General features: G+C 40.2%; 1 protein-coding gene across 1 annotated transcript; it reads right to left on the bottom strand.

Annotated features, from left to right (window-relative positions):
• Positions 1-204: 204 nt before the first annotated feature.
• Positions 205-19,771, bottom strand: RSAD2 (radical S-adenosyl methionine domain containing 2). Its single transcript, XM_058178069.1, has 6 exons — positions 19,423-19,771; positions 12,859-13,020; positions 9,223-9,452; positions 6,533-6,682; positions 3,222-3,254; positions 205-1,675 (listed from the first exon to the last, which is right to left on the bottom strand). Exons 1-6 carry the CDS (start codon positions 19,706-19,708, stop codon positions 1,511-1,513), a joined length of 1,026 nt encoding a protein of 341 aa, XP_058034052.1. The 5' UTR covers positions 19,709-19,771; the 3' UTR covers positions 205-1,510.
• Between the last annotated feature and the right edge of the window lie 3,894 nt (positions 19,772-23,665).

Here is a 23,665-nt window from a genome sequence, read left to right as displayed (position 1 = left end):
AGTTGAATTCTAGCATCCTGCAAAAAAACCCAAAAACTCTATGAATATAGACTGGATGAATAAATCAGATAGAATGAATGAATGAGTGACTGTATGCATGAATGAATGAATGAGTTTGCAGGAAAAATTACTCAGATTACATACTTTTAAAAGAATGTTTATTGAATTTATATAGATACTTATCTCCATACATGATTCTCAGGAGCTCACAAAGTTAAAAACAATATGAAAACAGCAAAAAAAAAAGATATAAAACAATAAAAACAATACGAACCATAAAACCATATCACAAAATAAAACATATCTTCTTTTATTTTTTGCAGATTATTCCAAAGATATATTGACCATCATTAGTCATAAGTAAATTCTGTTAAAAAAAAACCGATAGAAGTCGAAATCAGAAGTCCTTGGAACCCTCTTGTTTCACTTCTAGAATTTGCAAACTAAGTTGCAGAAGTCAGTGCTACATTTTTACATGGTATTTTGAGGTAAGAATCACAGAAAAGGTCTAAAATTGACTTTCTGCAGTATTGCAAACGAAACTCACATTCCACACCCACAAACAAAAGTAACTTAGAAAAATGCAAATAGTACTGACCCCGGATAGCCCTTCTCACATTGGCCTCTATTCAGTGGTGAAATCCAATTTTTTTTTACTACTGGTTCTGTGGGCGTGGCTTGGTGTATGTAGTGTGGCTTGGTGTGGCAGGAGACGGATACTGCGAAATCTCCATTCCTACCCCACTCTGGGTCCAGCCAGAGGTGGTATTTGTTAGTTCTTTGAACTACTCAAAATTTCCACTATCGGTTCTCCGAACTGCTCAAAATTTCCGCTACCAATTCTCCAGAACCTGTCAGAACCTGCTGGATTTCACCCCGCCTCTATTTTATCTTCCTACTCTTATGCTTTCTAGGAGAACTTTAAAGGCAGCTTTGGGTCACCTGAAAATTACCAACTGAGTTTGAAAATTGGATTGATTTTATTTTCAGCAATGCACTTGTGATAACCATGGCAACTTAGTCTTCTGCTGTACCTTCTCTTTGCTGATAATTTGTCCCAAAATTTTAGTTTAATTATACTGACCTTACATATATAAATTGGTATTGATCCATTTGTATGTTGAAAAAAGACAATTATAATCTTTTTTACCCACTTTTACATAGATGCATCCTACTGGCATTAAATATTTCAAAATTCATCTCTGCAATCCTACAATAAGGCAGCAGCCAACGTCTCGTTTCCCAGTATTGCATGTTTGACTATTGGACAAGTATCTTTCTAAAGCCAGCACGTTCTGTGCTGGTACAATTCATTGTTTGTGAACAAAATATGACACTTTATTTTTGCATAAAAGCAGCATTGACATAGCATCCACCTCTGGTATCTAGAATGCAGGACGGTGTCTTTCAAAAAAAACCCCAAAAAAACATTAAGCATCTTTCTCCGAAGAGGAGAGTAAAATGAGTACAGTTTGTGCTTGCAGATGTTTCCAGCAAATAACAAGTTGGATCACCACTGCAGTGCCATGTCTGCTTTGCTCCAGACATATTTGCCACCTCGCTTGAAGAACATATTTTCATCAAAGCCACTGCATTGTATAGCATTTTTTACCCCCACATCCAGGATTGATCGAGAAGGCTCTTTCCGGCCATTGACACAGTTGAGAAAACGCATCTGGGAAAAACGCAAAGAAAAAAATTATAGCAGAAGAGAATGAACATCTGTGTACAGCTGTTCTACCAAACCCACCAAATCGCTTGACGTTTGTGCCAAATCCCAATCCTGCAAATGACTTCACGTAATTTTACACATGGGAATGTTATTAATATTTAAGGCTCTGAATGATACCCAAAACCATAAGGTATTTGTTTTTAGCTCACGTGTAAAGATCTCACAAAGCAACGGATCGTAATTCCCTTCATTCAGTGCCATCGTAATTTTATACGGTCACTGAGTGAACGGTTGTTTGTTGAGGAATAGAAATAAAACAGCAAAAATAGCAAAAGGGCCTGAGTTTTAAGTATGTGCATTGAATGTACAGTTGTACTGCACATATGTACTGCACATATGTACTGCTCTACTTTTATAAACACTACAGAATGCACGTTTATTCCAATGCAATGCTGCATTGAATGCAAAGGACTAATGATTGAATAAACAAATACAGGATTTTTTATCTAACGGACTTGGGGGGTGAGGAGGAAAAGAGTCCATTAGTTCATGAATCTATTTTAAATTAAAGAATATATTGAGGTGTCCTTGGTGCTCTCTGAGCTTGGTTGTTTTCTTGCAGATATTTCTTTACCAAACTAGGTAACATCATCAGTTGTAGTCTAGCACTGATGATATTATAGCTTGGGTAATGAAATGTCTGCAGGAAAACAACCAGGCTCAGAGAGCACCAAGAACTCCTCATTTCAACCCTGAGCCACACATTTTCTCCTTTATTGAAAGAGTACATTATTCGCAACAACACTATCATACAAGTGAAGCAGTGGTGAAATCTGAACCGGTTTACTACCGGTTCACTGGCTGCACTTGTGTGCTGCATGCGAACAGTGAGCACCAAAAGGAGGCATGGGGTAAGTAGAACAGTGTGTATGTGTGAGATCAGCTGTGGTGCGCAATCTTTTTTTTTACTTTTAAAAAGAATTTTTTTACAACCTATTCAGCCAAATAGGTGATCATCAGAGCCTTTTTTTTTTTACCTTTTAAAAGCATTTTTTAAAAGAAGCGGCAATTGGGCAATTGGTGGGCATGGGCGGGGCAGGGCAGGGATTTTTGCTGCTGGTTCTCCGAACCACCCGCTGCCATCGCTACCGGATCGGGGGAGTCAATCCGAACTGGGAGCATTTCACCCCTGAAGTGATGTAAATGACATGATTGCATCACATTTACGACCTTGCCCAAATGATTATAAAATGATGTAAACAAAATGGAAATTTTCATCCGCTGTATCCAAAAATCTGTGGCTCTACAGTCCGCCATATCAGGTTTTTACAGTATAAGGGAGACTTATACCCTGTAAACTAATATTGTATTAGTTCTGTTTATAATACTAAACTGCAATATGCTTCGCTGATTTCAGGGGATTTTACTTCCAAGAAGTGTAAGTTGTGATCCCCCTGTGGCAAGGACTGAAATAAAGCTCTTGATTTCAGAAACAGGAAAAATATTTTCAAAACATAGAGCAAATAAAATGACAAACAAAATTACTTACATATTCATCCAGAATTAAGTAGGAATCTCTCATCTGTGAAAAGATGGGAAAGCAACAACTTTAATTTACCATAATGTATAACTATATATTTAGAGAGTGAGGCATAAAAGCTGGCTGGGTGATTTTGGGCCAGTCACACTCTCCTAGCCCAACCTACCTCACAGGGCTGTTGTTGGGAAGAAAACAGGAGGAGAATAGTGTGTAGGATGCGTTTGCTGTCTTGCATTATTTGTAAAGTAATAAAGGTGGGATAAAAATCTAATGCATAAATTAAAAAATAATAGCAGATTTCATTTACAGGCAGTCCTCAATTTAAGTGACTACAATTGAACCCAACATTTCTGTTGGTAAGTGAGGTATTTCTTAAGTGACTTTTGCCCTGTTTTACGACATTTCTTGCCTCAGTTATTAAGTGAAACACCGCAGTTGATAAATTAGTAACATGGTTGTTAAGTGAATCTGCTTCCCCATTGACTTTGCTTGTCAGAAGGTTGCAAAAGGTGGTCGCGTGACCTTGGGACACAGCAACCGTCATAAGTGTAAATCAGCTGCCAAGCATCTGAATTTTGATCACGTGATCATGGGGATGCTGCAAAGGTCTTAACTGTGAAAAATGGTCATAAGTCACTTTTTTCAGTGCCACTGTAACTTTGAACAGTCGCTAAATAAATTGTTGTAAGTCAAGAACTACCTGTAGGTTCTTCATATAGTTTATAGCAGGGGTGAAATCTACTTACCTTCCTTACCGGCTCGGAAGTGCACATGCCATAAGTCACATGCCCGTGCAGACCTTCTGTGCATGTGCAAAACCTTCTGTGCATGCCCAGAACGTAAAAATCACATTACTTCTTGGTTAAAACCAGGAAGTAATGACATCTGGGCAGATGGGCGGAGCTTTGCTCCGCCATCGCTACCGGATCGCCCAACTATCGCGGCCACATTCGCTACCAGATCGTGTGATCTGGTCCGATCCAGGAGCATTGCGCCCCTGGCTTATAGTACTTTTTTATTCTGTACTATTGTTTCAAAATAGTCCTTAATATAATGTGCAAGTTAAAAGCTACCTGTGCTAGAGAATTAATTTAAATTAACAGAGAGTCTATTATGGAAATCTGATGTGACATAACATTATTTTGTGCTATGATTTCCCATACCTGTAACTAATATATTTTCAGGAAAGTTAGCCATAGAATTCTGATTATTTAAGCAAGTTCCTCAAAACAAGAACACGGCAAAACTCAACATTTAAACATGAAATTGTTCACATCATATAAAAAGAAGAGTGTAAGAGCTTTGGAAGGAGTATAGATATTCTTAATTTGTGACCACAGTTGAACTCAGAGTCTTGGTCATCAAGTAAAGCTGTCATTACGTGAGACATCATACAACTGCTTCGTCAATGACTCAATCCTTGTGCATCTAACTGTGATCATTTAGTGAGAGCCTGGGTCATTAAGTATACCGAGTCCAGTGGTGAAATTCAATTTTTTTTACTACCGGTTCTGTGGGCGTGATTGGCGGGCATAATGTGGCTTGGTGGCCATGGCAGGAGAAGGATATTGCAAAATCTCCATTCCCACCACAGTCTGGGACCAGCCAGAGGTGGTATTTGCCGGCTCTCCAAACTACTCAAAATTTACACTACCAGTTCTCCAGAACCTGTCAGAACCTGCTGGATTTCACCCCTGGTCCAAGGTAAAGAATGGAGGGTCCCAGGTGGGAAGGAGACCCACACTCGGGACCTAAAAATCCTCCCTATCAAAATCCAAACAGAGCCGTGGTGATGAAGTGGTTAGAATGCAGTATTACGGTTGTAATTAAGCAGGTTATACTATGACTGAAGTGATTTTTATGGGGAATATTTTCGTTAAGCCATTAAGTGAATCACTACAGTTATTAAATGAATTCATTGCCTACAACAGGTGTTTTTTTCCTGGAAATTGGAAGTACCAGTAAATGCTGGTTTCTGGCAAAAAAAGGTCATAATTTGCAGTCATCTGACTACGATGCGGCCATAAATAAGGGCCCTTTGACTATGATCTGTGGGGAGGAGACAGTAACTTTGAATCAAGGTTGAAAGTACTTTTTTGGGTTCATTATAACTTCAAACAGACATTAAGTGACCAGTCATAAATCAAGGACTATCTGTATAATAAACAACTCAAGGCGGCAAACATACCTAATACTGCGCTTCCTCCATTTGATCTACTGAGTTATAAAAGAACAAATAATTTTTAAAAATATAATCCAAATTAGGGGAGGGGCAATCAAAGGATGGGGAAAGAGTTGTTTTCAGTCCTTTTATAAGTCTAAATGAAACAAACTGAGATCCTAGAAAAGTTAAAATTCTGTTGAATCCAACATTAATTTGTGGTTTTGCAAAATCTAATTTTTCCTTCATGAATGTCCCTATTGAGACTAATCACAATCAACTTTATATATATATATAAACTTTATTACGGTCATCGACCAGCAATAGACATACAATAAATTAAAAATAATACTGACATTAATCGTGAATAATAACATCCCTGTTATGAAAATACATGATCTCAAACAGTTAGGGTCACTCCCTAATTCACATGAGTGGAGAGCCGATAAGTGTGTGGGTAAATGTATTTTTTCAAAAATTGTTATAGATATCTCCCAAAAATTGGTGCATGTTGACATCTATAACTCTGTAACCAATTTTTTTTCTTGTGGACATTGCAGCGACACAGAATTTTGCCACTGCACGTGTGGTAGCTGGGTTTGAGTGTTGGAAGAGAATGCCTACATAAAAGTTGTCTGTCCTCCCTGGAAATCTCTCTAGAAGGGGAGAATATACATGGACCTACATACTCTGTATAACTCACAGTACAATAAACCATGTGAGATATCTTCGACTTCTCCTTATCTGGCAGGGGAGACATCATGATCACAATCAACAGTTATGTGATGCATTAGAATATTATTACTGTATCATGGTACAGTAATAATGGAGTTTTATACATCTAATTATTATAGTGGACTAGTGCCATGACTGTTAATTTCTGATGCAATTGCTTGCAACAATGTTAATAAGAAATGTGCAACAATTCCCCTTGGTATAACACTGGGCATCTAGACTCCCAACAATACAGATTCAAAATGCTAAGGCGGTATAAACTGCAAGCATTCTAACAAATCCCTATTAACAAAAGCTTTCTTGTAGCAAAAGACAAAAAGAACTTGGATAATTGCATTTTGCTGTAAGCCATCAGCATTAGGACTTCTAATGCCAAACAATAAATATATTGCTTTCAAAGTGTATGAACAATCAGCATGATTACCTTTTGATTAGATTCAGGGACTAAGCATGGGAGATCTTTATGACGGTGCACAAATCGTTCAAAATCTTCATCACTGATGATGAATCTTTCAGCTTCTCTCAGAGATTCTTCCCCTGTATTTTCTCCTTCAATGAGCAAGCACTGAAATATCTAGAAAGCATCAAGTGTATGATTAAGAGAGAAGTCTTGCTGGTCACAATTACCGTGCAATAGAACAATGCTACCAAGAAAAATTAATGTAAGCTTTTAATTCTATAAACCAGATATTATACTGTATGGGTAATTTGCAATTATATCCATAGTCAAAGACTGGTGAAAACTTCAGCTTCTGGATTTTGTGCTTGAGATGGTAGAAAATACAACTTTGATTCTGAGTTTTGCTGATTAGTTTGCTGTTTTAGAAATGGCTAGTGCATATTAAGTATGTAAAAATAAAAAGTTGAGGCTGAAATGTTAGTATTTTTGTTTACTGTGCTAAAAAGAATCGGGAGTGAATGCTTTCAATTCATTTTCTACCTTTAACCTGCACGTCTTTCTCTTCCCTTTTCCCTCCCTCATTTTTTATTTTCATTTTTTTTGTATTTTATATCTCGATAAGCTTAATAAAAATTTTTAAAGAAGACTGGTGAAAACTATTAAGTCTAACCAAGAATTATTGGTTAGAGCAGTGTTTCTCAACCTTGTCAACTTTAAAATGTGTGGACTTTAACTTCCACAACGCTAGCTGGGAAATTCTGGGAGTTGAAGTCCACCCATCTTAAAGTTGTCAAGGTTGAGAAACACTGGGTTAGTTAGCCTAAGAATTATTACCTTATCATCTGAGTCTAACAGCATTATTATTATTATTATTATTATTATTATTATTATTATTATTATTATTATTATTATTATTATTATTATTATTATTGTAGTTTATCGCTCAGTCAGCCATTTAGAGTGGGTATGGTATTTGGATTACATCTCAGAAGTAAAAAACAATACAATGAAAGAAGGAAGACATATACATCTAACCCAATAACCCATCACATCAAAAGAAAACTAACAATCTCCACAGCCATCCTAAACCCAAATCTAGGAGCAGAGTCTTTCTGGATTTGAGGAACAGCTGCAAGGTGAGAGCTGGGCTGATTTCTGAGGAGGTGGGTTGGTCCTGAGAGTGGGGTCCAGGTCCGAGAAGATGTAATTCCTAGGTCCTTGATAGATAACAATGTTCAACTAAATTAAGAACCTGGACTGCTCTTATTTTGCTCAATCTTACTTATCTCCTTGAAAATGAAGGAAAATGCTATCGTGGCATATTTGTTAGTTTATTAACCATATTTTGATACCCACCTCCATCTTCCTCGTAGAGTGACTCCATTATTTTTATATCGCCATATTATTCAGGTTTTATGTAGGCATGCGTTGGTGTGCAAAATGCTTCAGACTTGAATTGTTCTGAATTGAACTCAAAATGTAATTGTTCCGAATTCAAAATACCATGTGTCTGTGCAAGAACACTGTTCTGAGTCTGGATCAGCTCTTTTGAGTACTTTGGAAACATGGAACAGCTTGAAACAACTTTGGTATAATGGGAACCAGTGCCCAAATTACACAAAACATCCTATTTTTAATATTTACAATTTTCTGTACAACCCCGATGTAGAGCTCAACTTTCTGCTTAATCAAATATTCAAATTAAAGTGATCAAATACTGTAGCAATAATTATATTAGTCACAAGCAAAGCTAATTTGAGTGACCATCCTGTTTCATAGGGTGGTCAGCTGTTACAGTCCCCTCTGAGAGGACTGTATTGAGATCAGAAATTTATATTAGGAAATGTAGGTGTAAAAAAAAAACATTTACAATTTTGAACTCCATTTTGGTGACAATATAGATAAGAAAAGAAAAAGGTAGATGAATAAGTTATGTTATATTTGGAATAAATAAATATGCCCATATATGTTCAGCAAAGGATGAAAAAAGTGGTTTTCAAAAGACGCAGATCCTTATAGTCAAGTAACTTACTGCCATCTAATGGATGCTGAAGACATTGTGGTATATACAACATGAATGGGGATTTCTAAAGATCCTTTGCCAAAATGTCACAGGCAAATAACTCTTAAATGCAAAATAGTTAAAAATTTCTTACTTTAGGATTCTGCAGACTCCATAGATCAATGCCATCACTATAGTTTTGATAACCGTTTATATTAACCTAAGTTGTAGCAATTGAATAAAGTTGGTTGGCAGTAAATTGATGTCTAGTGGTAAATTCTCAAGTGATCTACAAACCAAATTCTGATTCTTAATACTTTAGCAATAGTACCATAAAATTATTTCCTTCATCAGGCCAAATTATTAAACCTGAAAGTAAAATGAAGAATGCTAAGAGTGATAAAAAATGAATGCTTGGATGTGTCTACATATATATCCACACCTGTGTCCTTAGGTTCTTTAGAAGAAACTGCTGGATTCCAAATCCTTTAATTTAACTTAACTTTTCCAAGAGGTCAGAAAAGCAATGGATATGATAATAGCAAAAATGAACCAGGTCCATGCCACACACACACACACACACACACATGGACAGCTTTTTTCGAATATGAAGATATTGTTTTCTTTGTTTTAAAAAGGGGTCCTACCCATTATAACTAATATTTCACACTTCACAATACTAAAAGTTATGCTGTCTATTTTCTGCTCTTACCTTCCAGCGGACAGGATTTAGAGCTTTGATCTTCTCATTCATGTCTTCTTCCACATTGAAACGATTGATCACGGAATTTATCTTGAAAGCAACATTGTATTTTTGGCACCACATCTTCAGTTTTTCAAGATTTTCAACATGATTTTTCTTTCCTTGCCCACGGCCAATTAAAACATTGACTTCTTCATTGAAGCTATCACAAGATACAGCAAGAATATCTAGATATTCCCCTAAAGAAGAAAGAGTTCACTAGTATTTAATACCATCAGCCAATTGTCATCTAAATTTATCAAGTTCTAGATCCGTGATGGTGAACCTATAGCACGCGTGTCACAGGTAGCATGTGGAGCCATATCGGCGGGCACGCGAGGCTGTTTTCAGCCTCCGGGGAGGTGGGGAAGGCCATTTTCACCCTCCCCAGGCTCCAAGAAAGCCTCTGGAGCCTAGGGAGGCTAAAAATGGGCCTACCGGACCCACTGTGCCATTACGTGCCAAAAGTGGGGTGAGCGGGAGGTCACGGACACATGAATGGGGGGCGGGGTGCACTGAATTATGGGTGTGGGCACACACACCTGTGACCCCCCCCACTCCCCCTGCTTTTGGCACGTGACGGCAAAAAGGCTCGCCATCAGGGAATGACCATTATCTTGATTATAAACATAACCATAATGTATCATTCCATGTTTAAACTGCTGGCTTACTGAGAATTAAATAAAAATTAAAACTCTTCTTTATGTCCTCTTTTACCACTTCAGGTGTCAAGGGGACCAGAAATACTAACAATTATTTATTTGAAATTACCCTGTTACAAAATAGTGCTTAATATTTTGTTATTTATATGTCAATAAAACCATCTTTAGAATATGGAAACCAAAATAAAGCACATAAAGATTTGTAAGATGGAAGCTAAATTATACCGCTTCGGGAGAAGGGCGGTATAAAAATTAAAATATTATTATTATTATTATTATTATTATTATTATTATTATTATTATTATTATTATTATTATTATTATTATTATTATTATTATTATTATTACCTGTTGATAGTAAACCCAAAAATCTTCAAATGACAAGAGTAACCACTGTTAAAATACTAAAGGAAAGAAATTATAAAACAACATTTGTTGGGTTAGATTCAGTCTGTTATGTGAATCCAGCAGTGGTTAGAAATCATAATTAAAGGCTGAACATGCTGTGCAAACCTTGTGCGAACCTAGTGAAGGTCTTGGAATGGTATAAGCATAAAATTCTCAGAACAGAGAGATACAGATGTGAGATTATGCCATGCCCTCCTGTATATAATTATAAATTTCTGCCACCACCACATTAGAGGGTAGTATATCATTCACAGCCAAGAAATTAAAAGACGCTTGCTCCTGGGGAGGAAAGCTATGGCAAATCTAGACAGCATACTAAAAAGCAGAGACATCACCCTGCCAACAAAAGTGCATATAGTCAAGGCTATGGTTTTCCCAGTTGCAATGTATGGCTGTGAAGGTTGGACCATAAGAAAGGTTGAGTGACAAAGAATTGAGGCCTTTGAACTCTGGTGCTGGAGAAGATTCCTGCGAGTCCCTTGGACTGCAAGGCGAACAAACAAGTCAGTTCTAGAGGAGATCAACCCCGACTGCTCTTTAGAAGGCCAGATCCTGAAAATAAAACTGAAATACTCTGGCCACCTAATGAGAAGGACTCACTGGAGAAGAGCCTAATGCTGGGAAAGATTGAGGGCAAAAGAGAATGAGGTGGCTGGATGGAGTCACTGAAGCAGTAGGCATGAGTTTAAATGGACTCCAGGGGTAGAGGACAGGAAGACCTGGAGGAACGTTGTCCATGGGGTCGCGATGGGTTGGACACAACTTCACGACTAACAACAACAACAACATCATTCTGACAACTTCTGTTGTCATACTCTCTCCTTGAAAGTGATGAACACCAGGATTTGAACAGGTCCTAAAATCTAATACTTTAAATATAATCATCTAAAGTGCAAGAGTCTCAGAGTTCAGATTTTAGTAGAGGGTTTGATCCCCAATAATTTCTGGCTAGTAACATCTGCCAATTTCTTAACAGAATGAAACCGGCCATGTGGTGCTTCCTGATAGTCAGTGTCATTATGAAAGTAGTGAGTAATTAATAAACAAACAAACTTTTAGAAATTTCATTGGAAGCTGCCTAAATCCAAGCCATACAATTGGTCTATAAACAGTGGTGGCATTCAACCGGTTTGCACCACTTCAGCCAAACTGGTTGTTAAATTGCTGGCTGGCCCCACCCCTCCCCTCCCCTCCCCTTCCAGAAGTCCCCACATGCCCCATTTTGGCTCCTAGGTATGTGCAGGGAGGCCTACTAGGCCCAAAATGGGCCACAGGGGAGGGGGTGCAGCATGCCCCCCCCGCAGCCCATTTTTGCTCCCAGGAGGCTGTAGGGAGGCTTACCAGGCCCAAAACGGGGTGTGTGGGGGGTGCAGCGTCCCACCACCACCACCCGGTGGCCTGTTTTTTCTCCCAGAGATGTGCTGGAGACCGAGTGCTGCCTGTCACACCCCGTGGCCATGCTCACCGATTAGGGCAGAGAACCGGTTGTTAAATTATTTGAATCCCACCACTGTCTATTTAGCTCAGTACAATATTGATTCTAGTCACTGAAAACAGCTCTCCCAATTTTGAAACCTCCGATTTTCCAAGGACAAGAAACTGCTTTTTTTGGCTGACCTAAGCTGGGTTCTCTTAAATACGAAACAAATATTCTATCTCTGAGCTATTATTTTTCCCCCATATTGCTAGTGATAACATTTATATTAAGCACTGTACACTAAGCAGTTTAAGGCAAAGAATGAAAACAGACGAAAAGCAACTGTTTTAGGAGCACTATTTTGTTACTGATTTGTCTAAGGGTAGACAAATTTCAAAAACTAAAATGATCATTTTATCTCCCCGACTGGAAAGATTTTTGTTCTCCAGCCAAGTCCAATCCAGAGCATTTTATTGGAACCAGATCGAAATGCCAGCCACTGAGCAGTGCTCCTACCAGGATATTCCATTCAATGTTTCATCCTCTCTTTCACATCAGTCAGTCAGAAAAATCTCTTTGCTCATTAAATTGGGTTGGTTTGGGAATCTCCTTGTTGTAATTTTTTAAAAAACATTCTCATTAATTCTTTAGTTTTTACCAAGCCCACTGATACCTGCCTTTTGCACATAATGTACTCTTCTACCATATATGACAATAAGGGGATGGGGGAATAAAGAAGTTTGTTTCTTACAAGGTTTTAGATAGCCAAGACTATTCTCTTTTTGATGGTTCCATTCCTTTTATTCTTTCATCCAGTTAATCAGCACAACAGATATATTATGAGCTGTGGTGGCCCAGTGGTTAGAATGCAGAACTGCAGACTACATCTGTTGTCTGCTGGCTGCCTGCAATTTGGCAGTTTAAATCTCACCAGGTTCAAGGTTGACTCGGCCTTCCATCCTTCCGAGGTCAGAAAAATAAGGACCCAGATTGTTAGGGGCAATAGGCTGACTCTATAAACCGCTTAGAGAGGGCTGTAAAGGACTATGAAGCAGTGTACAAGTCTGAGCACTACTGCTATTATATAATGCTAGAAGAGCTGATTATAATTTCTCTTACCATAATTTTTGAACCATCTCTCCTTAACCATACTGCCATTGGTCACAATGCTAACACTCCGCAACTTTAGTTCCTCCTTGCAAAATCGGACCAGCTTTCCGACAAACTCGCCTCGCTCATGCAGAAACGGTTCACCACCTGAGAAGTTTATTTTCTCCATACCTGGGATGTGCCGGAGAGAACAAGAAAGTGATAGGAACATTCAAGCACTACATCTACTGCAAGAACAATTATCAATAATAATAACAATAACAATAACAATAACAACAATAACAACAACAACAATAATAATAATAATAATAATAATAATAATAATAATAATAATAATAATAATAATAGGTTTTCTAAACTATTTTTCTCCTACACATGTACACAGAATGTCAAATTGGATGGTTTACATAGCTCAGTATCGTTAATATGCTGTTTTCTTCACCATGGACCCCCTTTAAATATCTTTTGTGGCAGGGGTGAAATCCAGCAGGTTCTGACAGGTTCTGGAGAACCGGTAGCAGAAATTTTGAGCAGTTCAGAGAACCAGCAAATACCATCTCTGGCTGGCCCCAGAGTGGGGTGGGAATGGAGATTTTGCAGTATCCTTCCCCTGCCAGCCCACCAAGCCACGCCCACAGAACTGGTAGTAAAAATATTTGGATTTCACCACTGTTTTGTGGTCATGAACTGTGGCCACAGACCTCTGTCAAGACTGAACTCAAAATTTAAATCATAACATTTTTTCAAGCCTTCGTTGAGGACCAGTGATGTAGAGTTTAAATGAGGCATTTTTTCAACCCAACCAAAAGATCCCAGACATTAGAGGTGAAGCCACTGGCATACTAAGCATGTGTCCCATCACTGAACTTATTTCGTGTATCTCTTGCTGTCTTAAGGACTCTATCCATTTTCCCTGAATTATATCGATGTCTCCTGGCTCCCAAATGTATCACCATACACAATGGGATGAAAATTAAAAAAAAATATCAAAAGCATCTGGAACATAAACACAAAATTCAATAGATCACAGTTGTTAAAAATTCCAAAAAATCAAAAGTGCAAAGTATATGCAAAAATAGCCATTAAATTATATGGAGCCTGATTTTCAGAACAGACATGGAGAATAAATAAAAGCAAACACTTCCTTGAGTCAATTCCTCATGACTAATCAAACAAAATGTTAAAAAGTTAAATGTTAAAAAGTTTATGTAGTTATTTACCAAGCACATCTAAATTATTTTAAAGTAAGCAAAATATCTTTACAATCCTTAAGGCATGTCACAAGTTTTGAGCATCCTTAATGTTTGGAAACTGAAAGTTTAAAAATTTGACACGCCCTAAAATATGCATGTAAGCCAAAATGGGCTCTTTTTTGTGGGTGTGCCTTCAAGTCATTATTGACTTCTAGCATGCTTGGATGAGTTCCTCCTATTTTCTTGGTATCATTTTCCAGAAGTGGTTTGATATTTCCTCCTTTCTAGAACTGAGTGGGAGTGACTGGCCCAGGTCATCCAGCTAGTTTGTGCCCATGTGGAGATTACAATTCATGGTCTCCTAGTTTCTATCCTGGTGCCTTAACCACTATATCAATATGAGCATTGTCCAGGTACTTTTCTTGATTACAATTTGGAGTGCATTATTATGGTTTGTCACAGTCAGCTCAATGTTTACACTGGTTTGGCGTTTTTGTCCATCTATCAAGTCCTTCCTTAGGACACTGGACATCCCTACATGTCCCTAGATGTCCCTAGGACATCTATAAGCGGATGTTGCTGGATGGTGGTTCATTGTATCACTGCAGGATGTAAGCTGTTCGAAGTAAAGCTGCCTTTTACAATTGACTGGTGGTGATTTTGTCAATTCTGATGGCTGGAGCAATTAAACTGGAGCAAGTTGTTTTGGGATTGTACCCCAGATTGTACCCTATTGGTGCTACCTTTGCTTTCTTTTGCCACAGTCATACTATTTCTATTCGCAGATCTTTGTATTTTGTGATTTTTCTTGAGGTCTTTCTCTTCTATTCTGTCTCCATGTACCTCAAAGCCACTATCCAGACTTTGTTTTTGTTATCAAAAATGTTGTACGACAGTGCTTGTATGTTTGAATTCTAAACTCCCACCAGTTCTTGCTTGCAGACAAAGCAGGGGTGAAATGTAAAATTTCTGCTGGTAGCCTTCCGGGTGCAATTCAAGGTGTTAGTGATCACCTTCAAAGTGCTCCATGGCTTAGGACCGGGTTATCTACGAGAGTGCCCTCTGCCACCGATAGCCTCCCAACGACCTGTGCGCTCCCACAGAGTGGGCCTGCTCCGGGTGCCATCATCCAAACAATGTCGGTTGGTGGCCCCCAGGGGGAGAGCCTTCTCTGTGGCAGCACCGGCCCTATGAAACGAGTTACCTCCGGGGTTACGCCAACTCCCCGACCTCTGAACCTTCAAGCGGGAACTGAAGACTTTATTATTTAATCGTGCGGGACTAGCCTAAGTGTTTTTAATTAATTAATTTATTTATTTATAATTTTAAATTTTAAGGTTTTTATATCGGTCTATGACCGTTTTAGTTATTTAGGCCTGTTAAATATTTCATTTTAAATTCATTTTAAATTTGTGATTTATACTGTGTATTCTATGTGTTTTAATATGGCTGTAAACCGCCCTGAGTCCTTCGGGAGAAGGGCGGTATAGAAATTAAATTATAAATAAAATAAATAAATAAAAAATTTGTTACTACCAGTTCTGTGGGTGTGGCTTGGTGTGGGGGTATGTGACTGAGTGGGCATGGCCAATTTTTTTTTTTACTTTAAACGCATTTTTTCTACAACCTCTTTGGCCGAAGAGGTTGTAAAAAAATGCTTTTAAAAGCCTCTGATGATCAGGCAACTCAGCTGGGATCGCCACAGGAGCCTTTTAAAAGCATTTTTTATAGCCTCTTCAGCCAAAGGTTGCAGAAAAAATGTTTTTAAAGAGTTCTGACGATCCCAGCTGAGTTGCCTGATCACCAGAACCCTTTAAAAACACTTTTTTTTACAACCTCTTCGGCCGAAGAGATTGTAGAAAAAATGCTTTGAAAAGGTTCTGATGATCCCAGCTGAGCCGCACCATCATCAGAGGCTTTTTTTTTAACTTTTAAGAGCATTTTTTTTGACTGAAGAAAAAATGCTTTTAAAAGTAAAAAAAACCCTCTGATGATCGCACACCTCAGTTGGGCATGCAGGGGGAAGGGGGGGCAGGGATTTTTGCTACAGGTTCTCCAAACCACCCGCCGCCATTGCTATTGGATCAGGCGATCCAGTCCGAACTGGGAGCGTTGCATCCCTGAAACAAAGGTATTTCTTGCAGATCTTCCAATACACCAACAGTTGCATGACTGTTGTTTGTAGTCAGTCTGTGCTATATTCTTGCAACAGCTTGGTCCATTGTTTCTTCAGCTTCTTTGCAGAGGCAGCATTTGCTGTCTTCATAGCTGTCTTCTCAATTCTGGTTTTGCATGCATTTGTTCTTAAGGCTTGACCTTGTACAGCCAAAACTAAGCTCCTCGATCTCTTTCTTCAATTTTCCTGCTCTTAGCTATTGCTATTCTTATTCTTAATTGCTTTGCCTGCTACTTTTTATGTATTGGCCATCTAATACTTACCCTTGCCATGTCGCTTTTCTATTTTTCACACTTTTTTATTCTTCATTTGATCTTTCTTGTAGGCCAGTTTGGTCTCTCCAGTACTTAGTAAGCCTTCATGGAATACTAGCTTCAGGGCAGTGGTGAAATCCAATTTTTTTTACTACCGGTTCTGGGAGCATGGCTTGGTGGGCATGGTGTGACTTGGTAGGCGTGGCTTGGTAGGCGTGGCAGGGGAAGGATACTACAAAATTCCCATTCCCTCCCCACTCCTGGGGGGGAGGATATTGCAAAATCTCCATTCCCACCCCAGTCTGAGGCCAGCCAGAGGTAGTATTTGCCGGTTCTCCAAACTACCCAAAATTTCTGCTACTGGTTCTCCAGAACCTGCTGGATTTAACCCCTGCTTCAGGGCATCTTCTTCACTCTCATTCAGATCCTCTTCTACCAGTAATGTTTTTTTCCCCTTCTTCAGCTGTCTGGTGTACTTATAACCTTCCACACCAACCTATTTTCCAGAGTCTGTTAACTTTGCTGTGTGGATGAAGGGCTTGACTCATTGTTATTTGTCTTTCTATCTAGGACTTTTAGTTCTGCTTGAGTCATTTTCCCTAATGAGTTTGGACTCCAAGATCATTATTATTATTACTATATTTTTCATCCTGCCTTTTATATATATATTTATCAGTTCAATGCAGCAAACATACTTGATACTCCTAGTTCTAGTTTTCCCTACAACAACCATCTTGTAAAGTAGGGTGGACTGAGTTTGCCACTGCTTTTTTTCTGGGATCTTTCTGACTTCCAGACTGAAGCCTATATCTTCAAAATACCCTGGTGATCTCCTTCCAATTATAAATCAATCCTTAGGGATTTATTCATTTATTTATCACATCAACCAAGGTCAGCTAAGTGGTGGACTAAGAAGAATTCTGTAGTTATTAAGTACAGTAAATCAAATCCCAATGTCTAATAGTTAGATAAGGTTTTCTGTTTCACAGTTGCTTACTCCTGTTAAGAATTGTGTGAAATGCAGAAGCGGTCATACCAAGCTAAGCTTACCAAATGCAGAAGCGGTCATGCCCAGCCCAGCTTAATTTAATACAACAAAAGATCTGGTAAAACTTGGAATTTTAACAAACACAGCACAAGCAAAATGTCTTTTGTTTTTCTGCAAAAGGTGCCGCTGTCCTTTATTAAACTGATTCAGTGAGGTAAGTATTTCAAAAAGTGACTCTCTGCACTGGTCCCCACATATAGCCCTATATAATATTCTCAAGGAAATTTTGCAAATCCAGCACCAGAGCTGTGAGCGAGGGCTGTAAAATGTGTGCATTTCGGCATTTATTTTACAGGCTTTATTGTCAGAATTACTTACCTTTACTACCAATTCGCAACGAGAGCGTGTGCAGAAGCCCCTTGATGACGTTGGGGCAGGTGGGCGGAGCCTTCCATTGGTTTTACTATTGGTTCTATAGAACCAGACAGAATCGGAAGCAATCCACCACTGCCCCAGGGTTTTAAAAGCTGAATTATGATTAACTGGTGGTGGCCTTCTACCACTGCACCATAGAGAGTATTTTAACTTACTGCATCTGTGTAAGTTATGGTTTGCAAATTGCACAGTGGCAGATAGGACAGCACTCCAGAGAGTCAACGTCATTACCCAGAGGATCATTGGCTGCCCTCTCCCCTCTTTGGAAGAGCTTTATAGCTCCCGCTGCCTTAAGAAAGTTCAAAACATTCTTCAAGATCCATCTCATCCTGGGCAGCCTTTTTTTGAACTATTACCATCTGGCAGGCGATACAGGATAATAAAAACAAGGACAAATAGGCTGAAAAACAGCTTCTATATCAGAGCAATAACCATATTGAATTCTACGCAATAACCATATTGAATTCTACGCAATAATCATATTGAATTCAATAGAGTGCAATATCAGCTTTTCAATTTCAATTATATAGAATGTAAAGGATGTATGTGTTTTTATTTTTATAGTTATAATGTACACTGAAGACAGCATTTAATTTCATTGTGTGTATCATGTGCAATGACAATAAACTAAACTAAACTAAACTGGCCTCATTAACCAATTGATTAATAATCAATCACCAGGGAGACTGAATTCTAGTCCCACCTTAGGCATGAAAGCCAACTGGGTGATTTTGGACCAATCACTCTTTCTCAGCCCAACTTACCTCACCTGGTTGTTGTGTGAAAAATAGGAGTGTGGAAAAAGTGTGTCTATGGAGATTCTCCATCATCCTGGTCATGGTTGTCCCAAAGGTGCTTTTTCAAGAGGCAACGGGACTTTCTAGTTTTTCTTTGAAGACGTTTCACTTCTCATCCAAGAAGCTTCTTCAGCTCCATCCTGTAAGAGCCGAAGAAGCTTCTTACATGAGAAGTGAAACATCTTCAAAGAAAAACCAGAAAGTTCAATTGCCTCTTGAGGAAAAAAAAAGCACCTTTGAATGTGTTGGATAAGTTTCTCGCCTTGAGTTATTTACAAAAATAATAAAGGCAGGCTAAAAAAAACCTAATAAATAAATAAATATTCAAATATTCACTGAATATTACATAAATATTCAAAAGGCATCATTAACATCCTTGCTAAGAAAAGAAAAGAAGGAGAAGGAGAAGGAGAAGGAGAAGGAGAAGGAGAAGGAGAAGGAGAAGGAGAAGAAGAAGAAGAAGAAGAAGAAGAAGAAGAAGAAGAAGAAGAAGAAGAAGAAGAAGAAGAAGAAGAAGAAGAAGAAAGTTGCATCTTAAACTTTCATCTAGCAGTTTGGTACCCCAGAAGCGTGAAGCAAAGATAGAGCGAGCGATCTGGTGCTCTCCCATATTTCGGATGACTATTGCGCTCCATCACCAGCGGTCAGAGCGAAAAAAGCCTTCCGCCACAGGTTCAACCCCATCCCCTCCATAGCTTCCCGGAGCCGGCAAAGGCAAAGGCTCCCTTACCCGCGTCTTTGAGCAATCGGAGCCCCTTCTTAGCCACCTGGAGCGGCAGGACGAAGGAAGTCTTGGCGGTGTGAAAGCAGAAGCCGCACTTGTAGTTGCACTGGCGGGTGAAGTGGTAGTTGACGCTGAGCGGCACCGGCGGGGGAATGGCGGCCGGCTCCGGAGGCAAGCTCGGGGAGACTCTGCGGCGGAGCGGGCCCCAAAAGCAGAGGAGGGCCAGCCGGCTGCAGAGAGCCGCCAGAGCCTGGAGCAGGAGATGGAAGAACTTGCGAGGAGGCAAGTGCATGGTGCCTCTTCTCCCGTGCTTCTGCCTCGGGATGGCTGCGCTCAATAGGGAGACCGCGGCTTTTGAACGACCAGATAACGGCGTGCATGTGATCACCGCTCGCCTGACCAAGTTTCGGTTTCCTTTACGGAGAAATTGCTCCGTGCCCTTCAAAGTAGTAGGACTCGCGGCGCTTTTGATGATGGATGGGTGCTGCCAGGCGGAGCTCGGAGAGGAAATGGGACCGGTTTAGGGAGCTGGAAGTGGCAGCGTTTCAGGACTTGAAAGACTTGAAAGATTTCGGACTCTCGCTCCGGCAAAGCGCTGGGTTCCGAAAGGCGTGCGTAATGGGCGCTTCAAAGGCAAAGGGGATGTTTCGTGGCCAGCGCAGGTGCCACATGCTACAACAGGACCCTCCCCACAATTCTTCTCCGAAACCGACAGAGTTGGATTCTTCCAAGGACCGAGGCAAGACGGGCATAAGTATTTGCAATGCGGATGACGAGTAGAGTTTTACACTTGGCTATTCTCCCACCCCGTCCTGGTCTTTGCCTGCTCAAGAGCATGGGGTCTCCAACCTTGGCAACTTTAAGCCTGGGGGACTTCAACTCCCAGAATTCTGGGAGTTGAAGTCCGCCAGGCTTAAAGTTGCCAAGGTTGGAGGAGACCCCGGCTCAAGAGTTCTTCCTTGGGTAACCCGTTTCTGTCAGGGAGGGGGACTCAAAAGTTTGGTGGGGGAAAAAAAATGATATACATGGACTCTGCCAAGAGCATTAGCTTTGCAACCCTCAGAAGAGAGGGCCCAAAAGTCAAGATTTTGTTTGACTTTCAGTTTTTTGAAGTTTTGGAAATTTCTGAGGAGCAAAGTTAATGCAAACCTAACAGGTATCCATTTCACAGCTGAGATTCCTGCTCCTTCCTCACTAGTGTGGCCACACTAGCGAAGTGTAAAGCGGTACTATCATGTCCTGTGATCATGATGCTAATCCTCTTTTGATATGGAAAAGCCTTGATATATATATATATATATTTTGCAGCTGTAGCACACTGCTGACTTATACTTAAGTGGTGGCCCACCAGGACACCTGAAATCAGAGATGAAATCCAGCAGGTTCTGACAGGTTCTGGAGAACTGGTAGCGGAAATTTTGAGTAGTTTGGAGAACCGGCAGTGGGAATTTTGAGTATTTCGGAGAACCTGCAAAAACCATCTCTGGCTGGCCCCAGAGTGGGTGGGAATGGAGATTTTGCAGTATCCTTTCCTGGGAGTGGGGTGGGAATGGAGATTTTGCAGTATCCTTCCCCTGCCAAGTCTACCAAGTCATGCCCATCAAGCCACACCACGCCCACCAAGCCACACCCACAGAACCGGTAGTAAAAAAAATTGGATTTCACCACTGCCTGAGATCCCTTTCATAGGGATCACTGCTGTTGAGCCAGGTACAGCCTATCTTGTACTTGTGCATCTGTTTTTTTTCTTGCCTTAGTGCAGGATCTTACTTTTCTTGCCACTGAACTACATCTTGTTGAATAGGGCCCAGAATTCAAGTCTGTCAAGATTCTTCTGAATCTTTAGTCTATCTTCCAAAGTGTTGGCAATTCCTCCCAAAAATCAGGAGCTAGACTCAAGGTTGGGTTTTTTTTAAAGCTCCCATTGCATTCCCATAAGTAGACCCTTGGCTTATAATAGTGCGTGATAGCTATTAAGCTAACAAATACAGTACAACTTTTTCTCAGAAGGCAGTGCACGAATGAGAACCCTTTTCTCTTGAATTTTTTAAAGGCAGATATATATAAGGCATTTTAGAACAGCGGTCACCAACTGGTGGTCCTTGAGAAAATTTTGGTGGTCCACAGAAAAATTATTTGCATTTTTTAGATTGCACTAAACCAGGGGTCCTCAAACTACGGCCCCTGGGACAGATACATGCAATGAACGTTTGTGTTGTTGCAGAGAGTCTCCCCCTTCAGGGTCTTTTTGTGTGTGTCAGAGGGGGGCAGAAATTCCGACTTGGGGTCTGCTTCAGCCTCCTGGTATGGGGCTTTGGGCGAAGGTTGGAGGGAAGTGACGCTGGTGGCGAAGAGCTGGAGGGCCTTGTTCCAGTGGGACTGCATCATGGCCTGGAACTAGCTGACCATCTCAGCCCGCTGAGCCTCCAGGCACCAGCACCTGGCCTTGCACTCCCACAGGTCTTCTCTCTGCTTGGAAAGCCTATGCTCCTAGACCTCAGTGAGGTGCTTCTGCTGAGCCTCCTTCTCAGTCAGATCCAATTTTAACTGAGTTGTTTTGCAAACTCTTTCTCCTGGTGGCTGCTTAGTTCCAACAACTGCTTCCTGTTGGGGCCCTAAGGAGCCCAGGTGGGCAGGCAAGGAGTGGCTGGGAGGGGAGGAGTGAGTAGAGGCTGGCAAGGTGCCCCTTGACGCGAGTGACATCAAGTTGGCCATGCCCATCCAGTCACATGCCCACCTAGCAACGTCCACCCAGCTGGTCATTAAGCAGATCATATTAGTTGTCCACGGGATTAAAAAATATCAATTTAGTGGTCCCTGAGGTTCGAAAGTTTGGTGACTCCTGTTTTAGAGAGCTTATAGACTGTAAAGCTGGGATCAAGAGATAAGTCTTATAGGGCCTCTGGTGGCTCAGCATACTAAGTCTGTCTGTTATTAACACAGCTGCTTGCAATTACTGCAAGTTCAAGTCCCACCAGGCCCAAGGTCAGCCTTCCATCCTTTATAAGATAGGTAAAATGAGGACCCAGATTGTTGGGGGCAATAAAGTTGACGTTGTATATAATATACAAATGGATGAAGACTATTGTTTAACACAGTGTAAGCCGCCCTGAGTCTTCGGAGAAGGGCGGGATATAAATTCAAATAAAAAAAAAAGTCCATCCAAAAGTTCCTACATCATTTATGCATGTGTAGATAACAAAACTCCAGAGCTCTCTTTCTCTAACATGCAAGTATCAGTATTCTTTGTTTATCAGTTTATCTGAACTAGGTGCCCTTCAGGTATGTTTGGCTACAGTTCTCATATGCTCTGTTTTTGTTGTCATATATCCCAAGCGATAACAGCTCACTACAAATATTAGACTAGCCATAGAGTAGTAAGAACATTTCCAGCCTCTTTGCAAAGAGTCTTGAATTATGGCAAAGCGAAATTAGCCATATGGCTAAAGTAACTACCAGGCCTAATAACCGTACCAAATGAAAACAGCCATAAGAATCAGATTGCAAAGTCATAAGTTAAGTTGTGTTATTTGGAGAAAGATAAATCAGAATTGAAAACTGACTAGTGACTAAGTGGAAACAAACTTCAAACTAGCCAAATGTCTAGAGACTCTGCTGAAGTTTATTCTGTAGACAGTCAAGGGTAGGGTTTGAAAACAAAAATAGAAACTTTGGGGAGCCTAGGCAGCCCAAACTAAGAACTCAAGGCAATGTTGACAATTCAACATTCAAGAGTTTGAACTCTGCTGTCCTACACTTTTAGCAGAATCTCAATTAGCCTTCTACCCTCAACTGTAGACATACAAGCAACTCATTAGTTGGGTGCTCTCTCTCTCTCTCCCCCCCCCCACCTCACTCTTCCTTCCCTCTTAGGAAGATTTTCCAACCAGGAAGATCCAGTTGCCTTTTCTCTCCCTGGGAATGAGCTCAGGCCAGGCCAGGCCAGGCCAGGCAGGATGGAAGAGTGGGAAGTTTGCTTCTGCAGACCTGATAAAAGTAATCCAGTAGATATTTTCTTTGGGGGTTTCTGCTTGTTGTCTTCAGAGAACTTTTTCAATCTTCTTTCACTCCTGCCTCTTCAACAGAGCAGCCTTTATGCTTAGCATGTCCTGACTCTGAAGGCACTCATTCACAAGAAGGCTGGAGTGCTGCTTTCCCCATAAACGTGTGAAAATGGTATCTGTGAGGACAGATGGTTGAATTGCGGGCGCCCATAAAAAGCAGAATAACCCATACATCAATATATACA

The sequence above is a fragment of the Ahaetulla prasina genome, chromosome 1 (genome assembly GCF_028640845.1).
Source record: "Ahaetulla prasina isolate Xishuangbanna chromosome 1, ASM2864084v1, whole genome shotgun sequence".
Lineage (NCBI taxonomy): Eukaryota > Metazoa > Chordata > Lepidosauria > Squamata > Colubridae > Ahaetulla > Ahaetulla prasina.
Note: the sequence above shows the minus strand (reverse complement) of the source record. Positions and strands in the feature narration are given on the sequence as shown.